Genomic DNA, 23,242 nt, shown 5'->3' on the forward strand with positions numbered 1-23,242 from the left:
TACCTTACACATCACATCTGTGATTTGTGTTAGAGTGAAGGATATATAATACCTTACACATCACATCTGTGATTTGTGTTAGAGTTAAGGTTATATAATACCTTACACATCACAACTGTGATTTGTGTTAGAGTGAAGGATATATAATACCTTACACATCACATATGTGATTTGTGTTAGAGTTAAGGTTATATACTACCTTACACATCACATCTGTGATTTGTGTCAAAGTCAAGGATATATGCTACCTTACACATCACATCTGTGATTTGTGTTAGATTTAAGGTTATATACTACCTTACACATCACATCAGTGATTTGTGTTAGAGACAAAGATATATGATGCTACCTTACACATCACATCTGTGATTTGTGTTAGAGTTAAGGTTATATAATACCTTACACATCACAACTGTGATTTGTGTTAGAGTGAAGGTTATATACTACCTTACCTATCACATCTATGATTTGTGTCAAAGTCAAGGATATATGCTACCTTACACATGACATCTGTGATTTGTGTTAGATTTAAGGTTATATACTACCTTACACATCACATCTGTGATTTGTGTTAGAGTGAAGGTTATATACTACCTTACATATCACATCTGTGATTTGTGTCAAAGTCAAGGATATATGCTACCTTACACATCACATCTGTGATTTGTGTTAGAGTTAAGGTTATATGCTACCTTACACATCAAATCTGTGGTTTGTGTTAGAGTGAAGGATATATGCTACCTTACACATCACATCTATGATTTGTGTTAGAGTTAAGGATATATACTACCTTACACATCACACCTGTGATTTGTGTTAGAGTCAAGGATATATACTGCCTTACACATCACAACTGTGATTTGTGTTAGAGTTAAGGATATATGCTACCTTACACATAACATCTGTGATTTGTGTTAGAGTTAAGGATATATACTACATTACACATCACACCTGTGATTTGTGTTAGAGTCAAGGATATATACTACCTTACACATCACATCTGTGATTCGTGTCAAAGTCAAGGATATATGCTACCTTACGCATCACATCTGTGATTTGTGTTAGAGTCAAGGATATATGCTACCTTACACATCACATCTATGATTTGTGTTAGAGTTAAGGTTATATACTATCTTACACATCACATCTGTGATTTGTGTTAGAATTAAGGATATGTGCTACCTTACACATCACATCAGTGATTTGTGTTAGAGACAAATATATATGATGCTACCTTACACATCACATCTGTGATTTGTGTTAAAGTCAAGGATATATGCTACCTTACACATCACATCTATGATTTGTGTTAGAGTTAAGGTTATATACTATCTTACACATCACATCTGTGATTTGTGTTAGAGCCAAGGATATATACTACCTTACACATCACAACTGAGATTTGTGTTAGAGTTAAGGATATATGCTACCTTACACATCACATCTGTGATTCGTGTCAAAGTCAAGGATATATGCTACCTTACGCATCACATCTGTGATTTGTGTTAGAGTCAAGGATATATACTCCCTTACACATCACAACTGTGATTTGTGTTAGAGTTAAGGATATATGCTACCTTACACATAACATCTGTGATTTGTGTTAGAGTTAAGGATATATACTACATTACACATCACACCTGTGATTTGTGTTAGAGTCAAGGATATATACTCCCTTACACATCACAACTGTGATTTGTGTTAGAGTTAAGGATATATGCTACCTTACACATCACATCAGTGATTTGTGTTAGAGTTAAGGATATATGCTACCTTACACATAACATCTGTGATTTGTGTTAGAGTTAAGGATATATGCTACCTTACACATCACATCTGTGATTTGTGTCAAAGTCACGGATATATGCTACCTTACACATCACATCTAGATATGTGATAGAGTTAATGATAACACATAAATCTATCATAACTCCCCGTTAAGACAAATGGAGTGTAAATATCATTCAAGCTGCTTAATTCGTGGCCTTACAGTTACAAACAGACTCTTCGACTGAAGTGTATCGTTAACTAGTGATGGCACTGTATTACTTTTCTTTGCTACCTTACACATCACATCTGTGATTTGTGTCGAAGTCAAGGATATATGCTACCTTACACATCACATCTATGATTTGTGTTAGAGTTAAGGATATATACTACCTTACACATCACATCTGTGATTTGTGTCAAAGTCAAGGATATATGCTACCTTACACATCACATCTAGATATGTGATAGAGTTAATTATAACACATAAATCTATCATAACTCCCCGTTAAGACAAATGGAGTGTAAATATCATTCAAGCTGCTTAATTCGTGGCCTTACAGTTACAAACAGACTCTTCGACTGAAGTGTATCGTTAACTAGTGATGGCACTGTATTACTTTTCTTTTATGTCGTTTGAGTCAGAAAAATGATGGATGGCAGTCGATACAGATAATCAACCCTATCTATCATTAATGTAACTCGGAACATTGACGTGTCGGACATGCATCGTGGAATCACGCTTAATGATCACATGGAAAATTGACTTCCAGAAAGTAATTTCATGCTTTTCATGCTGATGATTCTCATAAATAAAACAGAATAGTATTTCTTAACGCAACAGAGTTATATTGTTACATATTGAATTCATGTTTTAAGATTAAGCGATTCGCATTGTATTATATGGTTGTATTAATAACACATTTCAATTTCTTTATCATTTCTGACTCATGCACCTTCAAAAAGCAATTCTTGTTTCTATTTATTATTTATGACAGATTTGTGTTTTATTTGCCTTCTTACACACACACAAGATTAAATAGAAAAGGGGAGATAATCTAGTAAAATTGATAAAGTAAATTGAAAAACCAGATGTCAAATTATCTTTACTTGTTGAAAAATGCTATTTTTTTGTAGATAATTTATACAATAATCTCATATTATAGAGACAGCTTACTTTAAACCAAAGATTGCTGAGAAAAAGAAATTTAATAATGAAACTTAACGAAATTCAATTTGGTAAAGGAAGAATGATTTATTCCCTACAATTAAACCACGATATTCTATAGAATTAAAGAAAGGTTTAGAAATTGAAATTATTTGAAATTAAATTTGTGTCCTGAGGAAGGATAACATATTTTAGATATTCTAAGGAATTAAGAAAATTTGGAAATTGAATTTTTTAAATTAAAATTCGTTTCCAGGAAGCTTATATATATATATAGATATTCTAAAGAATTTAAGAATATTTGGAAATTGAAACCTTTTGAAATCAAATTTATGTCAAGAAAGCTTATAAAAATCTAGATATTTTAAAGAATTAAAAAAACTTAAGAAATCAAAACTTTTTGAAATTAAATTTGTTTCCAGGAAGCTTATATAAATCTAAATATTCTGGAACCATGTTTACTGTATATGTACAGTATAGCGTGGTCTAAACCGTACAGAACTAGTTCTTGTACCATCTGTCTTCATTACACCTATCCTGGTTTGGACAGATTCAATTATGATTAATTATTCAGGCGGAGAAGGCCACATAGACTGTTCTTCCTTACTGTGGAATCCGGGCCTTGGGAGTTAATGAAAAATTGTCGTCTGCCACAAGTTGTATTTACCACACAGGGGGAGAGCAAGACGCAAGATCTTTGACATTTCGTAAATGTCCTACGCACCCGTAGGCTCTATTTCATCTTAATGGAGCTCAGGGTTTATCGCTGAGCTTCTGTCGGATTAAATTAAGTCAAATGTGTTGCGAAAGGAAAATCGTTTTCGTGTCCAATATGCATGGTTTGCACCCCAAACTGGTTGCTGGCCAAAGCTGTTTGTGACATACAAAGGAAAATGTCACATTTTATCAGTTGGAACAGTAATTGGAAAGAAATCATCAAGTGGCCAATTGTTTTAGTTATTCAAGTATGCTAGTATGGTCATTTTAATTGACAAACCCCCCACCCACTCACCAATTAACAAATCCTGATTTTGAGGTTTTCACATCCTAGAAAGTCATCCATACCAAAGGAAACTCAAAATGGAAGACAAAATCATGAAGATCAAGATGAAGGCAATTAGTACCCTAATCATTATACACTCAGTACCCTAATCAATATACATTCAGTACCCTAATCAATATACACTCAGTACCCTAATCAATATACATTCAGTGCCCTAATCAATATACACTCAGTACCATAATCAATATACACCCAGTACCCTAATCACTATACACTCAGTACCCTAATTAATATACACTCAGTGCCCTAATCAATATACACTCAGGACCCTAATCAATATACACTCAGTACCCTAATCAATATACACCCAGTACCCTAATCACGATACACTCAGTACCCTAATTAATATACACTCAGTACCCTAATCAATATACACTCAGTGCCCTAATCAATATACACTCAGTGCCCTAATCAATATACACTCAGTGCCCTAATCAATATACACTCAGTACCCTAATCAATATACACTCAGTACCCTAATCAATATACACTCAGTACCCTAATCAATATACACTCAGTACCCTAATCAATATACACTCAGTACCCTAATCAATATACACTCAGTACCCTAATCAATATACACTCAGTACCCTAATCAATATACACTCAGTACCCTAATCAATATACACTCAGTACCCTAATCAATATACACTCAGTACCCTAATCAATATACACTCAGTACCCTAATCAATATACACTCAGTACCCTAATCAATATACACTCAGTACCCTAATCAATATACACTCAGTACCCTAATCAATATACACTCAGTACCCTAATCAATATACACTCAGTACCCTAATCAATATACACTCAGTACCCTAATCAATATACACTCAGTACCCTAATCAATATACACTCAGTACCCTAATCAATATACACTCAGTACCCTAATCAATATACACTCAGTACCCTAATCAATATACACTCAGTACCCTAATCAATATACACTCAGTACCCTAATCAATATACACTCAGTACCCTAATCAATATACACTCAGTACCCTAATCAATATACACTCAGTACCCTAATCAATATACACTCAGTACCCTAATCAATATACACTCAGTACCCTAATCAATATACACTCAGTACCCTAATCAATATACACTCAGTACCCTAATCAATATACACTCAGTACCCTAATCAATATACACTCAGTACCCTAATCAATATACACTCAGTACCCTAATCAATATACACTCAGGACCCTAATCAATATACACTCAGTGCCCTAATCAATATACACTCAGGACCCTAATCACTATACATTCAGTACCCTAATCAATATACATTCAGTACCCTAATCAATATACACTCAGTACACTAATCAATATACACTCAGTACCCTAATCAATATACACTCAGTACCCTAATCAATATACACTCAGTACTCTAATCAATATACACTCAGGACCCTAATCACTATACACTCAGTACCCTAATCACTATACACTCAGTGCCCTAATCAATATACACTCAGGACCCTAATCACTACACACTCAGTACCCTAATCACTATACACTCAGTACCCTAATCACGATACCCTCAGTACCCTAATCACTATACACTCAGTACCCTGATCACTATACACTCAGTACCCTAATCACGATACACTCAGTACCCTAATCACTATACACTCAGTGCCCTAATCAATATACACTCAGTTCCCTAATCAATATACACTCGGTACCCTAATCAATATACACTCAGTACCCTAATAAATATACATTCAGTGCCCTAATCAATATACACTCAGGACCCTAATCAATATACACTCAGTGCCCTAATCAATATACACTCGGTACCCTAATCAATATACACTCAGTACCCTAATCACTATACATTCAGTGCCCTAATCAATATACACTCAGTACCATAATCACTATACACTCAGTACCCTAATCAATATACACACAGTACACTAATCAATATACACTCAGTACCCTAATCAATATACAGCCAGTACCCTAATCAATATACACTCAGTACACTAATCAATATACACTCAGTACCCTAATCAATATTCACTCAGTACTCTAATCAATATACACTCAGGACCCTAATCACTATACACTCAGTTCCCTAATCACTATACACTCAGTACCCTAATCACGATACCCTCAGTACCCTAATCACTATACACTCAGTACCCTAATCAATATACACTCAGGACCCTAATCACTACACACTCAGTACCCTAATCACTATACACTCAGTACCCTAATCAATATACACACAGTACACTAATCAATATACACTCAGTACCCTAATCAATATTCACTCAGTACTCTAATCAATATACACTCAGGACCCAATATACACTCAGGACCCTAATCAATATACACTCAGTACCCTAATCAATATACACTCAGTACCCTAATCAATATACACCTAATCAATATACACTCAGTACCCTAATCAATGTACACCTAATCAATATACACTCAGTACCCTAATCAATATACACTCAGTGCCCTAATCAATATACACTCAGTACCCTAATCAATATACACTCAGTACCCTAATCAATATACACTCAGTACCCTAATCACTATACACTCAGTGCCCTAATTAATATACACTCAGTGCCCTAATCAATATACGCTCAGTACCCTAATCAATATACACACAGTACCCTAATCAATATACGCTCAGTACCCTAATCAATATACACACAGTACCCTAATCAATATACACTCAGTACCCTAACCAATATACACTCAGTGCCCTAATCAATATACACTCAGGACCCTAATCAATATACACTCAGTACCCTAATCAATATACACTCATACAGTACCCTAATCAATATATACACTCAGTGCCCTAATCAATGTACACTCAATGCCCTAATCAATATACACTCAGTACTCTAATCAATGTACACCTAATCAATATACACTCAGTACCCTAATCAATATACACTCAGTATACCCTAATCAATATACACTCAGTACCCTAATCAATATACACGTATACACGTTTATGAGAAACCCCAGCGTCTTAACAACATTGTTCATGCCAGACATATCTTATTGTACTTTTGAATCTGCAACTAATTTGTGAAAGTTTATAGAGTTTCTTGGCCGCTGACCTCAGCCAAATTTGGTCACGCATTGTCTCTATATTGATGGTGTCGGAGAACTTTTCACACATTTATTTCGTTGCAGTTTATCTCGGGAGACACTGAGTCGCTGATGGTGGCGACACTATCGACTACTTGGGCATATTCTCAAGTCAGTGACATGATCGACAAAACTCCTGAGTTTTCTACTGCAGTGAATGCCCTGATGTGCCAGGAAATGTAAATGTCACATTGTCAATAGCAACACAAGTTTCACTTATTGGCTACATACAGCTTCCCACTGTTTTTATCTCCCCGCCAGAAGAGATCCTGGGGTGTTGTCTAATTGACATTCAGTCTTCTAGTTCTGTGTTTAAAGAGTTGCCAGTAAAACTGCTAATGAGCTGAATATAGATGTGTTACAATACTAAGTTGTGTTTATGGTGTTTTAAGGAGGTGGGGGCCATCTTACTGAAACCACCTCAAAATGTAACAATGAGTAGTATTGCATCATCGTTTAAGGGATTTTCTCAAGACTCACTACAATAATAGGTTGAATTTAAATCTAACTGAATTGTAAAGTCCTCTATACATTAATTGTACCCGATATAGATCACAATGCTTGTTTGTACTTCCTCTGATATCTATCCCCCACAGAACCCCTCCTCTCCCTTTAGTAATGAATCTATATAAGGTGTGAGAGGGAGTTCAGTGAACTAATGTATGATCCCACCACTACGTCTCTGTCCATTATTTCTTAATGTACAGTCAAACCTTACTCATTCAACCACCTCCATTAAGAAACCACCTGTATTGAGAGACCACCTGTGTAAAAAGACCACCTGTATTAAGAGACCACCTGTATTGAGAGACCACCTGTGTAAAAAGACCACCTGTATTAAGAGGCTGTCTCCATTAGGAAACAACCTGTACTAAGAGCCCACTTTATGTTGTATGTTGTAGTGAAATTTCATTGTGATTTGAACCGTTAATTAGAGACCACCCCCATTGAGAGACCACCTATATTAAGAGACCATGTTCTCCACTGTAACTTGAACCTATAATCAGAGACCACCTGTGTTACGAGACCACTTCTTGGACTCCCCACAGTTGGTTGATCATTAAAATGGTTTTGAGGCCTTATTTATTTGTTTATTTATTTATTTTATTTGTTTATTTATTTATTTATCACACCATTCTAAACGAATCACATATTTTCAACTGATAAATTAAAGATTGTTTAGCATGTTTATCTTATTTTAACTATTTAATCTGGGGAGATGCAGTGGCCAAGTGGTTAAAGTGTCTGACTGTTTACGATCACTATAGCCCTCCACCACTGGGTCACAGGTTCAAGGCCTACAAGGGGCAGTTACCAAGAGTTGGCTGCAGGTCGGTGTTTTTTTCTCCGGGAACTCAGGTTTTCCTCCACCACCAAAACCTGGCACGTCCTTAAATTAACATGGCTGTCAATAGGCTGTAAAACACCAACCAACCAAACCTGGCACGTCCTTAAATTAACATGGCTGTCAATAGGATGTAAAACACCAACCAACCAAACCTGGCACGTCCTTAGATTAACATAGCTGTCAATAGGATTTAAACACCAACCAACCAAACCTGGCACGTCCTTAAATTAACATGGCTGTCAATAGGATTTAAACACCAACCAACCAAACCTGGCACGTCCTTAAATTAACATGGCTGTCAATAGGATTTAAACAACAACCAACCAAACCAAACCACAACCAACCAAACCAAACCACAACCAACCAAACCAAACCAAACCAAACCACAACCAACCAAACCAAACCACAACCAACCAAACCAACCCACAACCAACCAAACCAAACCACAACCAACCAAACCAACCCACAACCAACCAAACCAAACCACAATCAACCAACCCAAACCACAATCAACCAAACCAAACCACAACCAACCAAACCACACCAAACCAAACCACACCAAACCAAACCACAACCAACCAAACCAAACCACACCCAACCAAACCAAACCAAACCAAACCACAACCAACCAAACCAAACCACAATCAACCAAACCAAACCACAATCAACCAAACCAAACCAATCTTCATTCAAAATAAGGGTTGACCAGACAACATCAAATAGACCTTTATCCAGTCTCCATTTCATTCAGAATATTTGTATTGTACTGATCTTATGTACAAAAGGAATTGGGCAACAGGCATAGCCTATATAAGCTCTCTCCTTACAGAACATAACAGTATATACAGATCATATACATGTTACTTTTACAGATGTTTCTTTAAGTATTAAATTAAGAGATTGCTTGTACTTTGAATTTGATTTGACAATATATATTTCAAATATCACAATTGTTGTAAGAGAGATTATTTTACAAAGTTATTTGAGAATCTAATAAAAACGTCTGGTGTCTCTAATGTAATTCTGAACTGTCTCCACAATATTTATATTCATATTTACTTTTCGTGATTGGAAACCATCAATAAAAGATTGGGTATTGATTGGAATAGCATCACTCATCGCTGACAGAGAGTTAAGTAATATTAGTTGTTGGTTAGTATAAAAAGGACAGTGCAGGAAAAAATGATCACGATCTTCGAAGGGGGAACCACATATACAAGCAGGGCTATCATTTAGATGTGAAATAAATAAATCTGAATTTAAATTACTTGCAGAATTTCTTAACTGACATAATGTTATGTATAATTTTTCTATCACCGTGATATTTACAAATGTTACTACATATTGGGTGAACATACATATTGGATGAACGTAAACATTCCTTTTACAGAGCTCCAAGAGATGTCATAGTGGGAAACAGACAGGCTGGATATATTGTCTCCATATTTCATCTCACCCAGTGGTACTAATTCTGACTGCAATGTTCCAACGATCATAACAAGAAGGCTTCATGTTGACTTCACAATGCATTAACATACATCGCTGGGATGAAATTGATTTTTTCCCTTGGAATGTGATTTCAAGAAAGCCCAGCAATCTTCCAAAAGCATTTTATGATATATTCATCAATTTGCCCCACTAGTTCTTCACTCAAATTTATGACTTTTGAACAACAGCTGGAAAAATAACAACACTTTTTCAGTTTTTATTGAAAATGCAAATAAGAACAAAAATCTGTTAAAAAATCTGAAACGCTGTGTAATGTAAGTTAACACTACTTTTGGAAATAAGATCTGAATTTTAAATCAATTTTCAAACACTGAGGAACGTTTTTATTAGTATAAAATTGAGTAAGCAGTATATGCAGATATTAATATATTCACCCCTGAAGACGGATATGAACTCTTCCAATCCAATGGTTGGAATAGTTCATTATGAAATTTTAGGGGTGAGTGAGCTAATATAACAGTGCCTTGAGGGGGTCAATAACTGGGAGAGTCAATATTTCCTCTCAAGGTTAAAGATGAAAAAGTAGATTTGTTGTATACGGAATAAAACAATCAAATCTATCTTGGACATGCAATGACCTACACTTGTAGCTAGCTTAGCGCTAAGACCATATTCTCTGATGTAGAGGTTTGTCCTAATGGTATTGCTGCTAGAGCATACAATTGTATTGACAATCAGAATTCAAGATTACATCAAAACTGGATAATGTCTTTGAGATATTGAAACATTCCCAGGTTGCACACGGTTATCGTTTTCCAGACCCAACACGATTATTATTGGAGAAAAAGTTCCCTAAATTGGTGACGGCTGATCATGTTTATCAAACATACTACATCATTAGATACTTTTCAAAATGTAACTTTTTGTCTTAATACAATCAACAACTGTTTATTGAGGAATCCCTGTATTCATGGTGCATTTATCCGACTATGAACAATTAAATTTTACATACGACTAAACATCTACCCCCCCCTCCCCCACCACCAATCCTTCCTGTTTCCATGGCATCTTTTCCTTCTTACTAATATGCCGTCCAGCCACTAGCCATGAAATCTGAGCCATTTTTACACACTGTATAAATAGATAATGAGAGTAATACATCTAAGATTAGCAAGGCCATTTCCCTAACACTTGTTGGAATATGAGTCATTGGTTCGTTGTGTTTTGATCCTAGCATCACGTAGTGAATGATTAAATCCCAATATTGAAATTAGCACAGATATGTGCATGGGAATTTGAATCTGAGTCAGATTTTAAATAAAATATTTTCATTTAATGACTTTGAGTAAGGTTGTGACTAAAATATAGGTTAATATGTCATCTTTTATTTCAACTGAAATCACTAAAATGTTTTGGAACACTGCAGCTGCAAACCTCCAATAATTTTGAAAACTGAATTCCAGATAGTAAAATTATTTTGATTCATCAAGTGAGAGAAATTCAATCTTACACAGGTGAGCTTCTGATGACCTTTTGGTGAGAGAAATTCAATCTTACACAGGTGAACTTCCGATGACCTTTTGAGATGTAAGTTTGACCATAACTAACAGTTGTTTATCTCTATTTCTGTTTTCTGATATATATATAATAATAATAATAATTTGAGGTTCTTATATACCGCTTTATCACAAGCTAGCGTAGGTCGTCTCAATGCGGTTCACAAATTATTATCCGTGGTTATAGGGCCTTTGCAACCAGCCAATATCTTTCTGAACTCCCTGGGGAGCATTATAACAGCCGGAGCTGCCATTTCGGCGCTAACAGCAAGCATTCAACAATTCTAGCACTGCCCAACCAGGTATTCATTTACAGCTGAGTAGACTGGAACAAGCGAAGTAAAGTATCTTGCTCAAAGATACAACACAGTGCCGTGCCTATATACATTGTATAAACATAAAGCACCATACAAATTCCTGGAAATACTAATCTTGAATAAGCAATAATCGAGGAAATGAAAAACCACAACGGCAATCAAGCATTCCTCTGGAAGTGTAAAGATTACACCTGTAAGACTGATCGCAGCCTCATCAGACTGCGTAATCAATAAAGGAGGAAGCTGGGCCAATTTGATTTTAATAGTATTGTTTTGCAGAACTGGTTTACTTCCTACAGGCTCCATAGTCTGATTAACTTCAGAGCTAGTACACACCGCATGTGGAGGCATTTAAAATGAAAGGTTTTGACAAAAGATCTGCACTTTCAAAATGAAAAAAGAAATGGAAAAAAAAGGTTGATTTTGTTTTGGAAATCTGAATTCCATATTGAAAAATGAATTTCATTTTGAAAAAAAAATAACAAAAAGAATATTTGAAATTTAATGACTCAACAAAGCCTGAAAACTCATCGCTTATATATATACAGAATTTACAAATTTCAAACAGGTTGATGAATTAAAAATAATTGTTCAACTAAAAAAGCTATAAAGCAGCAAGATTTTTCTTATTTCTAAGAAATGAGTTCTATTCAAATATGTTCATTTTTATCTATTTCTTTAGATGTGATCTGTCCGAGAATCTGATGTGATCTGTCCGAGAATCTGATGTGATCTGTCCGAGAATCTGATGTGATCCAAATCAATATCTTGTATCAGATGCTTTCTGAGATGTTGCAATCAAATCAATTTCCAAACAGGACAATAATTACGAATAATTTCAAACAATTATGAAGCATATGAAGCCTATAGATTCTCCGCCAGCACTGAACAAGCGCCAAATATTTCTAGTTTTGACCTCAGTGACACTGTGTCTCAGAAATAGAACATCGGGTTGTGTATACGACAATACTGTAGTGTGAACACTACCAGGTGTTAACTCAGAGTACACGCGTGATCACTTGGGTATATTGATGTTATATTACATATATGTATATATAGTAAACAGAAGTTACTATACGATCCAAAACCATTACTTTCGAGAAAAAATACATGTCTCCCATTCTTATTAAAAAGTTATCAGAGTGTTAAGAATTAAATACAGGACTCCAGCATTTGAACTCATACAAATCTTTGGAATTTTGGAGCACTTTCTAAAATGCAGTTAATTAGTATACAGCTTTAACTCGTGAAAATTGCCGTAGGTTATTTGTTTAAATATTTTATTATCATTACATTATGTATAGTGATGCACATACAAATTATATATTGTTAATTAACAGAAGTAATAGAGAAGTCCTACCTGGCTGCCGTTTGCATCAGTCATACTGTTGTGTAGAGGGTTTCGGCTGTTTCACATTAACTTCCCAACGAATAACACTGATACGATATGTAGTAGAGAAATAAAGCTCATGTACATGTAAAAAACAGCATCAAACCTCCGACATGTATCCAGTTATGTTATAAGCAGACGGTCACACACAACACACCACAAAGCACTGCAAGCTACACCATATCACAAACTAGCTCAGTACAAGGGTGCTACATCATAGCACATAATGTGGAGATTTTTTCCTGATACCAAACAACGTTCCGACACTTGATAAATTGGCAATATACTGTCACTTGCATCCCGACAGTTCTCGCCCAGACCTTCACGCTGAACACCAGCAACAGAGCCTTCCCTATCTCATGTCAAAACGACGTAAAGGCTGCAGTCTGAATATTGGTACTTGGTGTTTATCACTAAAATTGGATTCCGAATATGGCTGACCTTGATAATCTCGGAGCTTAAGCAGGGAAAGACAGCATCTCTAAATATCGTGCCAAGAGACAGCAAAAAAAGGAAGCTAAAATAATGGTTGTCTTTGGCTTACAACACACAGCAGCTCTGCATTACTAGCAGTACTACAATGGAGAGACTGCTCCAGGCCAGCTCCAGGGACTTTACAGGTAGCTTCGGAGCAATGCAGGAAGCTATATTATGTGTTACAATGTGGGATGTTCACAGCACCAATTCAAAAATAGTCTTAGCCGACCTTCATAAGATTTCCTAGGTTACGATGACTATAAGGCTATAGTCAATATCATCTAGCTTGAGACAAGTATATATACCCTCTGTTGAGACAGAGAGCTATTGTAGGAATATTGGAAATATGGTCCTCATTCTGTTACCATACAAACGGGACGAGTGGGGCAGAATGAGAAAAGTTAGGTATATATGTTTCTGTCTGGACCATTGCAACAAGATATCTCCACTCTGTAGGTGCTGGGATCACCCTGTGGAAGCTTGTATGCTGGAGCTGTAAGGGCTTATCATTAACACCTGTAGGTGGAGGGGTTGTGATATTACTTGTTAATGTTTATCACTCAGGTGGAACCTGTAGGTAAAAATATTAAAACTGCTCTGAGAGTTACTTAATTAACTCATTCAACCCTAATGTCACATTTAAACCTTACCAAATCAATGACTGGGCAAGTCCAGTTCAGATATTAAGGGGTGAATTAGTGAAACTGACTAACTTATCACTCTAGTAGAACTTGTGAAAATGTAAAACTGACATTGACTGACAATCACACTGTTGGAGCTTGTAAAAATGTAACATATCTAAAGCCATTCTTAAAATCACTGACATATACCGATAATCACATAAATCAAAGTTGTTGAAAAAAATGTGAAATATTTCAAAACATAATGTTGGTACATGTACCTCTAGGTGTAAATGTGAACAAAACCATTGTTAACTGAAAAACCCTTTGTTAACTGACAAACCCATTGTTAACTGACAAACCCACCCATTGTTAACTGACAAACCCATTGTTTACTGAAAAACCCATTGTTAACTGACAAACCCATTGTTAACTAACAAAACCCATTGTTAACTGACAAACCCATTGTTAACTGACAAACCCATTGTTAAAATTTGTCTACATTGTTTCAACTTGTAGGTGAAATTATCAAGTGACAATCACATTCTTGGAGCTTGTAGGTGAAACTGTAAAATATGTCAAATCATTCTGTGACTGATAAATTCACCATTGGACTTGTAGGTGAAAATGGGAACCATATAACTCTTAACCATTTCAACCCTATGTAACATTAGTAAACTCTACCATGCATTGAGCTGGATGAGGCCATTATGGTCTATAGTGGTGAAAGGGTAAAAGTTTAAGCTAACAATGACTGATTACCACATTGTTGTAAACTGTAGGGGGAAAAAATGAAAAATCTCAAACAATTTCTAAAGTCACTGACATATTGAGACAGATGATCACTTTTGGAACTTGCAGGTGAAAAGATGAAATATTTAAAACCACCTTAAGAGAGTCTCTCACAATGACTGACAACCACACTGCCGGAACTTGAACGTAAGAAAATGAAATATTTTAAACCATTTTAAGATAGACTGACACATTACCCTAGTGGAACCTGTAAGTGGAAATGTGAAATATTTCAAACCACTCGGAAAAGTAATTAACATATCACATTTAAGGAACTTCTAGGTGGAAACTATGAAATGTTTGACACCAATCTTACAGAAAAATATTTGTATACTGTTCAAATCACACTCGGGAGAAACATTTAAAACCATTCTTAGAGCACATATATCATATTGGTAGGATTTGTATGTAAGGCAAAAATGTACTGTAAGCTATTTGTTCTGATTATACTTTTATTTTTTCAGTCCAATCTAGCGGCTGATTGGGTAGATGCGGGTCTGTCAAGAAATCAGTCTTAGAATAAGATTCTAGCTAAGGTAATTAAGGGGTTGTTTATAATTAAATTAAAAAGATCAAAACTTGGCAGACTGGTAAGAATGAGGAGGTAGATCAAAAGATCCATGGCTCTGGGCTTGGCCATAAGATTGCATCACTAAATGTACAAGTTAACTGGAAATATATGTAAATGCACCAAACTGGTAATGAAAAAAGACGATTGAGGTCTATAAAACACCAACTATTGACAGGCCTGTTGGCACAAACTCTTAAAATAGGGCGTGCTGGCACTGGTATATGCCAAAACAATAATTTCATTGAAAATTGAAATCGATTTGAATCTCGTTAAATATGAAGTCTGTTTTATTTATGTTGCGAAGCTATTGTAATAATTTGCAGACTTCTATTTGTGAAACATGTTTCAGTCTATGTAGAAGTTCCCTTATGAGGACCAGCCATTGTAAGATACTTTGTAGTACATGTCCCGTTATGATGACCAGCCATTGTAAGATACTTTGTAGTACAAGTCCCGTTATGATAACCAGCCATTGTAAGATACTTTGTAGTACAAGTCCCGTTATGATGACCAGCCATTGTAAGATACTTTGTAGTACATGTCCCGTTACAGTGTGGCTGACATAAAAAAAAAATCCAATTAAAACACCGTTCTCTATGTATTTTTTTTAAGTTCAAAAATATTTCATTTCCCAAACCATTTTCTTTTTTAACGATTAAGATGCATATCTATCTAATATTCATGATGGTTTGCAGTGCAGTTCCCTTAAAACATATCTTATGATGCCTGTAAGCTAATTAATCTACTTGATTCTTTTGCACAAGAAAGTACCTGGGGGGACCTAAGCTTCTAGGCACAATCTTTTTTTATTTTTATTTTTTATTTTATTTATCAGACCGATATTACAAACAAACAAAACAAAAAAACAAATTGGGCCTAGAAGCTACAGATCCTGTAGCTAACAAGCCAGCTAGGTGGACAACTAATGTAAAATTAGTGTGAAAACCTTAGCATTGTCAATGGGTATGAAATCTATATATCATGAATAACTATAATTTATATAACCTGTAAATAAATATTTACATCTGGATGTTTTTGAGCTCATTCACTCTTAGCAAAAATTGTAAGCATTTCCAAGCTACAAAAATCTCCACAATAGTCATTTTTATACTCAGATTGTGTCAGAAAACCAAAGTGATATATTGTATACAAAGGCTCATTAAAAATAAACTTTTTTCAGGAATAGTTGTTTTAATGGTTAATTCTAGAAACTTCTTGTTCCTCACCTTGAGTTAGGTACTACCTTGGCCTTGAAGGTTTTGAGACAACAATGCTAAACATCCATAGTTATTAGCTATAAGGACCTGGTTTGTTTAGCTTGGCTTAAGTCTGCTGATGAAGGTATCAAAAACCCCCACACTCCATGTGTAACTGTTTATCATTGGAGCTGAAGACTTTGGTAATACCGAATTTACCCGGCAATAAGCCCAGGTAGTCGTCACATCAACTGAGACTCAGTAGGGAGATATGCTTGTTAAAGGATTATGAAATAGTCATTGCTGGCAATTCTGCTGAGCTTAAATAGATATGGGTGGCCTTATTGGTGAATAATTACATTACAATACCTTAATGCACCTATACAACACCCTAATAGACATATGTTTAACAGCTGGTTGTCAGGAGTTTCATATCATCACAAGACCTAAGGTCATTCAACATTAGTTCTTTGCAGTCATTGTTTACAGTCACTGTTTACAGCTATCGTTTACAGTCATCGCTTACAGATCTTGTTTACAGTCATTGTTTACAGTCATTGTTGACAGCCACTGCTTACAGTCATTGTTTACAGTCATTGTTTACAGTCATTGTTTACAGTAATTGTTTACTGTCACTGTTTACAGTCATTGTTTACAGTAATCTTTTACAGTCATTATTACAGTCAATTTGTTTACAGTAATCGTTCACAGTCATTGTTTACAGTCATTGTTTACAGTCATTGTTTAAAGTCATTGTTTACAGTTATTATTACAGGCAATTTGTTTACAGCTATTGTTTACAGCCATTGTTTACAGTCATTGTTTATAGTCATCATTTACAGCCACTGTTTACAGTCATTGTTTAAAGTCATTGTTTACAGTCATTATTTACAGTCACTGCTTACAGTCATTGTTTACAGTCATTGTTTACAGTCATTGTTTACAGTCATTATTTGCAGTAATCGTGTACAGTCATCATTTGCAATGATTGTCTAAAGTGATTGTTTAAAGTCATCGTTTAAAGTCATTGTTTACAGTCACTGTTTACAGTCATTGCTTACAGACATTGTTTACAGTCACTGTTTACAGTCATCGCTTACAGATATTGTTTACAGTCATCGCTTACAGACATTGTTTACAGTCAATGCTTACAGACATTGTTTACAGTTAACGCTTACAGATATTGTTTACAGTCACTGTTTACAGTCATCGCTTACAGATATTGTTTACAGTCATCGCTTACAGACATTGTTTACAGTCAATGCTTACAGACATTGTTTACAGTCACTGTTTAGAGTCATCACTTACAGATATTGTTTACAGTCATCGCTTACAGATATTGTTTACAGTCATCGCTTACAGACATTGTTTACAGTCAACGCTTACAGACATTGTTTACAGTCAACGCTTAGAAATATTGTTTACAGTCACTGTTTACAGTCATCGCTTACAGATATTGTTTACAGTCATCGCTTACAGACATTGTTTACAGTCAATGCTTACAGACATTGTTTACAGTCAACGCTTACAGACATTGTTTACAGTCACTGTTTACAGTCATCACTTACAGATATTGTTTACAGTCATCGCTTACAGATATTGTTTACAGTCATCGTTTACAGTCATTGTTTACAGTCATTGTTTACAGTCACTGTTTACAGTCACTGTTAACAGTCATCATGTACAGTCATTGTTTACAGTCATTGTTTACAGTAATTGTTTACAGTCATTGTTTACATTCACTGTTTACAATCATTATTTATAGTCATCATTTACAGTCATTATTACAGTCGATTTGTTTACAGCTATCGTTTACAGTCACTGTTTACAATCATTGTTTAAAGACATTGTTTACAGTCATTGTTTACAGTCACTGTTTACAATCATTGTTTACAGTCATCGTTTACAATCATTGTTTACAGTCTTTGTTTACAGTCACTGTTTACAATCATTGTTTACAATCATTGTTTAAAGTCATTGTTTACAGTAATTGTTTACAGTCATCGGTTAAAGTCACTGTTTACAGTAATTGTTTACAGTCATTGTTTACAGTCATTGTTTACAGTCACTGTTTACAATCATTGCTTACAGTCATTGTTTACAGTCATTGTTTACAGTAATTGTTTACAGTCACTGTTTACAGTAATTTTTTAGTCATCGTTTACAGTAATTGTTTACAATCATCGTTTACAGTAATTGTTTACAGTCATCGTTTACAGTAATTGTTTACAATCATCATTTACAGTAATTGTTTAGTCATCGTTTACAGTAATTGTTTACAGTCATCATTTACAGTCATTGTTTACAGTGACAGTTTACAGTCATCATTTACAGTCATTGTTTACAGTCACTGTTTACAATCATTATTTATAGCCATTGTTTACAGTCATTATTACAGTCAATTTGTTTACAGCTATTGTTTACAGTCACTGTTAACAATCATTGTTTAAAGACATTGTTTACAGTCATTGTTTACATTCACTGTTTACAATCATTATTTATAGCCATTGTTTACAGTCATTATTACAGTCAATTTGTTTACAGCTATTGTTTCCAGTCACTGTTAACAATCATTGTTTAAAGACATTGTTTACAGTCATTGTTTACATTCACTGTTTACAATCATTATTTATAGCCATTGTTTACAGTCATTATTACAGTCAATTTGTTTACAGCTATTGTTTCCAGTCACTGTTAACAATCATTGTTTAAAGTCATTGTTTACAGTCATTGTTTACATTCACTGTTTACAATCATTATTTATAGCCATTGTTTACAGTCATTATTACAGTCAATTTGTTTACAGCTATCGTTTACAGTCACTGTTAACAATCATTGTTTAAAGTCATTGTTTACAGTCATTGTTTACAGTCATTGTTTTCAGTAATTGTTAACAGTCACTGTTTACAGTAATTGTTTACAATCATCCTTTACAGTAATTGTTTAGTCATCGTTTACAGTAATTGTTTACAGTCATCATTTACAGTCATTGTTTACAGTGACAGTTTACAGTCATCGTTTACAGTCATTGGTTAAAGTCACTGTTTACAGTAATTGTTTAAAGTCATTGCTTACAGTAATTGTTTACAGTCATTGTTTACAGTCACTGCTTACAGAAATTGTTTACAATCATCATTTACATTAATTGTTTAGTCATCGTTTACAGTAATTGTTTACAATCATCATTTACATTAATTGTTTAGTCATCGTTTACAGTAATTGTTTACAGTCACTGTTTACAATCATTGCTTACAGTCATTGTTTACAGTCATTGTTTACAGTCGTCACATAAAGTCATTGTTTACAGTCATTGTTTTCAGTAATTGTTAACAGTCACTGTTTACAGAAATTGTTTACAATCATCATTTACATTAATTGTTTAGTCATCGTTTACAGTAATTGTTTACAGTCATTGTTTACAGTCACTGTTTACAATCATTGCTTACAGTCATTGTTTACAGTCATTGTTTACAGTCGTCACATAAAGTCATTGTTTACAGTCATTGTTTACAGTAATTGTTTACAGTCACTGTTTACAGTAATTTTTTAGTCATCGTTTACAGTAATTGTTTACAATCATCGTTTACAGTAATTGTTTACAGTCATCGTTTACAGTAATTGTTTACAATCATCATTTACATTAATTGTTTAGTCATCGTTTACAGTAATTGTTTACAGTCATCATTTACAGTCATTGTTTACAGTGACAGTTTACAGTCATCATTTACAGTCATTGTTTACAGTCACTGTTTACAATCATTATTTATAGCCATTGTTTACAGTCNTCATCATTTACAGTCATTATTACAGTCAATTTGTTTACAGCTATCGTTTACAGTCACTGTTAACAATCATTGTTTAAAGACATTGTTTACAGTCATTGTTTACAGTCACTGCTTACAGAAATTGTTTACAATCATCGTTTACAGTAATTGTTTAGTCATCGTTTACAGTAATTGTTAACAGTCAACGTTTACAGTCATTGTTTACAGTGACAGTTTACAGTCATCGTTTACAGTAATTGTTTACAATCATCGTTTACAGTAATTGTTTAGTCATCGTTTACAGTAATTGTTTACAGTCATCATTTACAGTCATTGTTTACATCACTGTTTACAGTCACTGTTTACAGTAATTGTTTACAGTCATCGTTTACAGTAATTGTTTACAATCATCATATGCATTAATTGTTTAGTCATCGTTTACAGTAATTGTTAACAGTCAACGTTTACAGTCATTGTTTACAGTGACAGTTTACAGTCATCAGTCATTGTTTACAGTCATTGTTTACAGTCATTGTTTATAGTCATCATTTACAGTCATCATTTACAGTCATTGTTTACATCACTGTTTACAGTCACTGTTTACAGTAATTGTTTACAGTCATTGTTTACAGTAATTGTTTACAGTCACTGTTTACAGTAATTTTTTAGTCATCGTTTACAGTAATTGTTTACAATCATCATTTACAGTAATTGTTTAGTCATCGTTTACAGTAATTGTTAACAGTCAACGTTTACAGTCATTGTTTACAGTGACAGTTTACAGTCATCGTTTACAGTCATTGTTTATAGTCATTGTTTACAGTAATTGTTTACAGTCATTGTTTACATTCACTGTTTACAATCATTATTTATAGTCATCATTTACAGTCATATTACAGTCAATTTGTTTACAGCTATCGTTTACAGTCACTGTTTACAATCATTGTTTACAGTCATCATTTACAGTCATTGTTTACAGACATTGTTTACAGTCACTGTTTACAATCATTGTTTACAGACAGAAATTGTTTACAATCATCGTTTACAGTAATTGTTTACAGTCATCATTTACAGTCATTGTTTACATCACTGTTTACAGTCACTGTTTACAGTAATTGTTTACAGTCATTGTTTACATTCACTGTTTACAATCATTATTTATAGTCATCATTTACAGTCATATTACAGTCAATTTGTTTACAGCTATCGTTTACAGTCACTGTTAACAATCATTGTTTAAAGAAGTCGATTTGTTTACAGCTATCGTTTACAGTCACTGTTAACAATCATTGTTTAAAGAAGTCGATTTGTTTACAGCTATCGTTTACAGTCACTGTTAACAATCATTGTTTAAAGACATTGTTTACAGTCATTGTTTACAGTCACTGTTTCCAGTCCCTGTTTACAGTAATTGTTTACAGTCATCGTTTACAGTAATTGTTTACAGTCATCGTTTACAGTAATTGTTTACAATCATCATATGCATTAATTGTTTAGTCATCGTTTACAGTAATTGTTTACAGTCATCATTTACAGTCATTGTTTACAGTCATCGTTTACAGTCATTGTTTATAGTCATTGTTTACAGTAATTGTTTACAGTCATTGTTTACAGTAATTGTTTACAGTCACTGTTTTCAGTCATTGTTTACAGTGACAGTTTACAGTCATCAGTCATTGTTTACAGTCATTGTTTACAGTCACTGCTTACAGTCACTGTTTACAATCATTGTTTACAGTGTTTACAGCTATCGTTTACAGTCACTGTTAACAATCATTGTTTAAAGACATTGTTTACAGTCATTGTTTACAGTCACTGCTTACAGTCACTGTTTACAATCATTGTTTACAGTCATCATTTACAGTCATTGTTTACAGTCATCGTTTACAGTCATTGTTTACAGTCATTGTTTAAAGTCATCGTTTACAGTCATTGTTTACAGTCGTCACATAAAGTCATTGTTTACAGTCAATGTTTACAGTAATTGTTTACAGTCACTGTTTTCAGTCATTGTTTACAGTGACAGTTTACAGTCATTGTTTACAGTCATTGTTTACAGTCATTGTTTAAAGTCATTGTTTACAGTCATTGTTTACAGTCACTGTTTACAGTAATTGTTTACAGTCACTGTTTACAGTCATTGTTTACAGTGACAGTTTACAGTCATTGTTTACAGTTATTGTTTACAGTCATTGTTTACAGTCACTGTTTACAATCATTGCTTACAGTCATTGTTTACAGTCATTGTTTAAAGTCATCGTTTACAGTCATTGTTTACAGTCACTGTTTACAATCATTGCTTACAGTCATTGTTTACAATCATTATTTACAGTCACTGTTTACAATCATTGTTTACAGTCATTGTTTATAGTCACTGTTAACAATCATTGTTTATAGTCATCATTTACAGTAATTATTTACAGTCATTGTTTACAGTAATTGCTTACAGTCATTGTTTATAGTCATCATTTACAGTAATTATTTGCAGTCATTGTTTACAATCATTGTTTATAGTCATCATTTACAGTCATTGTTTACAGTCATTGTTTACAGTCATCGTTTACAGTCATCATTTACAGTCATTGTTTACAGTCATTGTTTACAGTCACTGTTTACAATCATTGTTTACAGTCAT

At 34.2% G+C, this 23,242-nt stretch overlaps 1 protein-coding gene across 16 annotated transcripts in view; it reads right to left on the minus strand.

The window, feature by feature from the left end:
• LOC110442987 (dipeptidyl peptidase 4-like) overlaps positions 1-23,242 on the minus strand; it is a 406,309-nt gene that overhangs the window by 77,884 nt on the left and 305,183 nt on the right. Inside the window, exon 1 of one of the 16 annotated variants that reach the window (XM_021486907.1) lies at positions 13,158-14,010. The exons of the other annotated variants lie outside the window; for them this stretch is intronic. Within the exon in view, the coding sequence (XP_021342582.1) occupies positions 13,158-13,181 (24 nt within the window). The 5' untranslated portion in view covers positions 13,182-14,010. Of the gene's footprint in view, positions 1-13,157; positions 14,011-23,242 lie in introns of those variants that run through there. 16 annotated transcript variants of the gene reach the window in all.

The sequence above is a fragment of the Mizuhopecten yessoensis genome, unplaced genomic scaffold (genome assembly GCF_002113885.1).
Source record: "Mizuhopecten yessoensis strain PY_sf001 unplaced genomic scaffold, ASM211388v2 scaffold716317, whole genome shotgun sequence".
NCBI classification, from domain to species: Eukaryota; Metazoa; Mollusca; class Bivalvia; order Pectinida; family Pectinidae; genus Mizuhopecten; species Mizuhopecten yessoensis.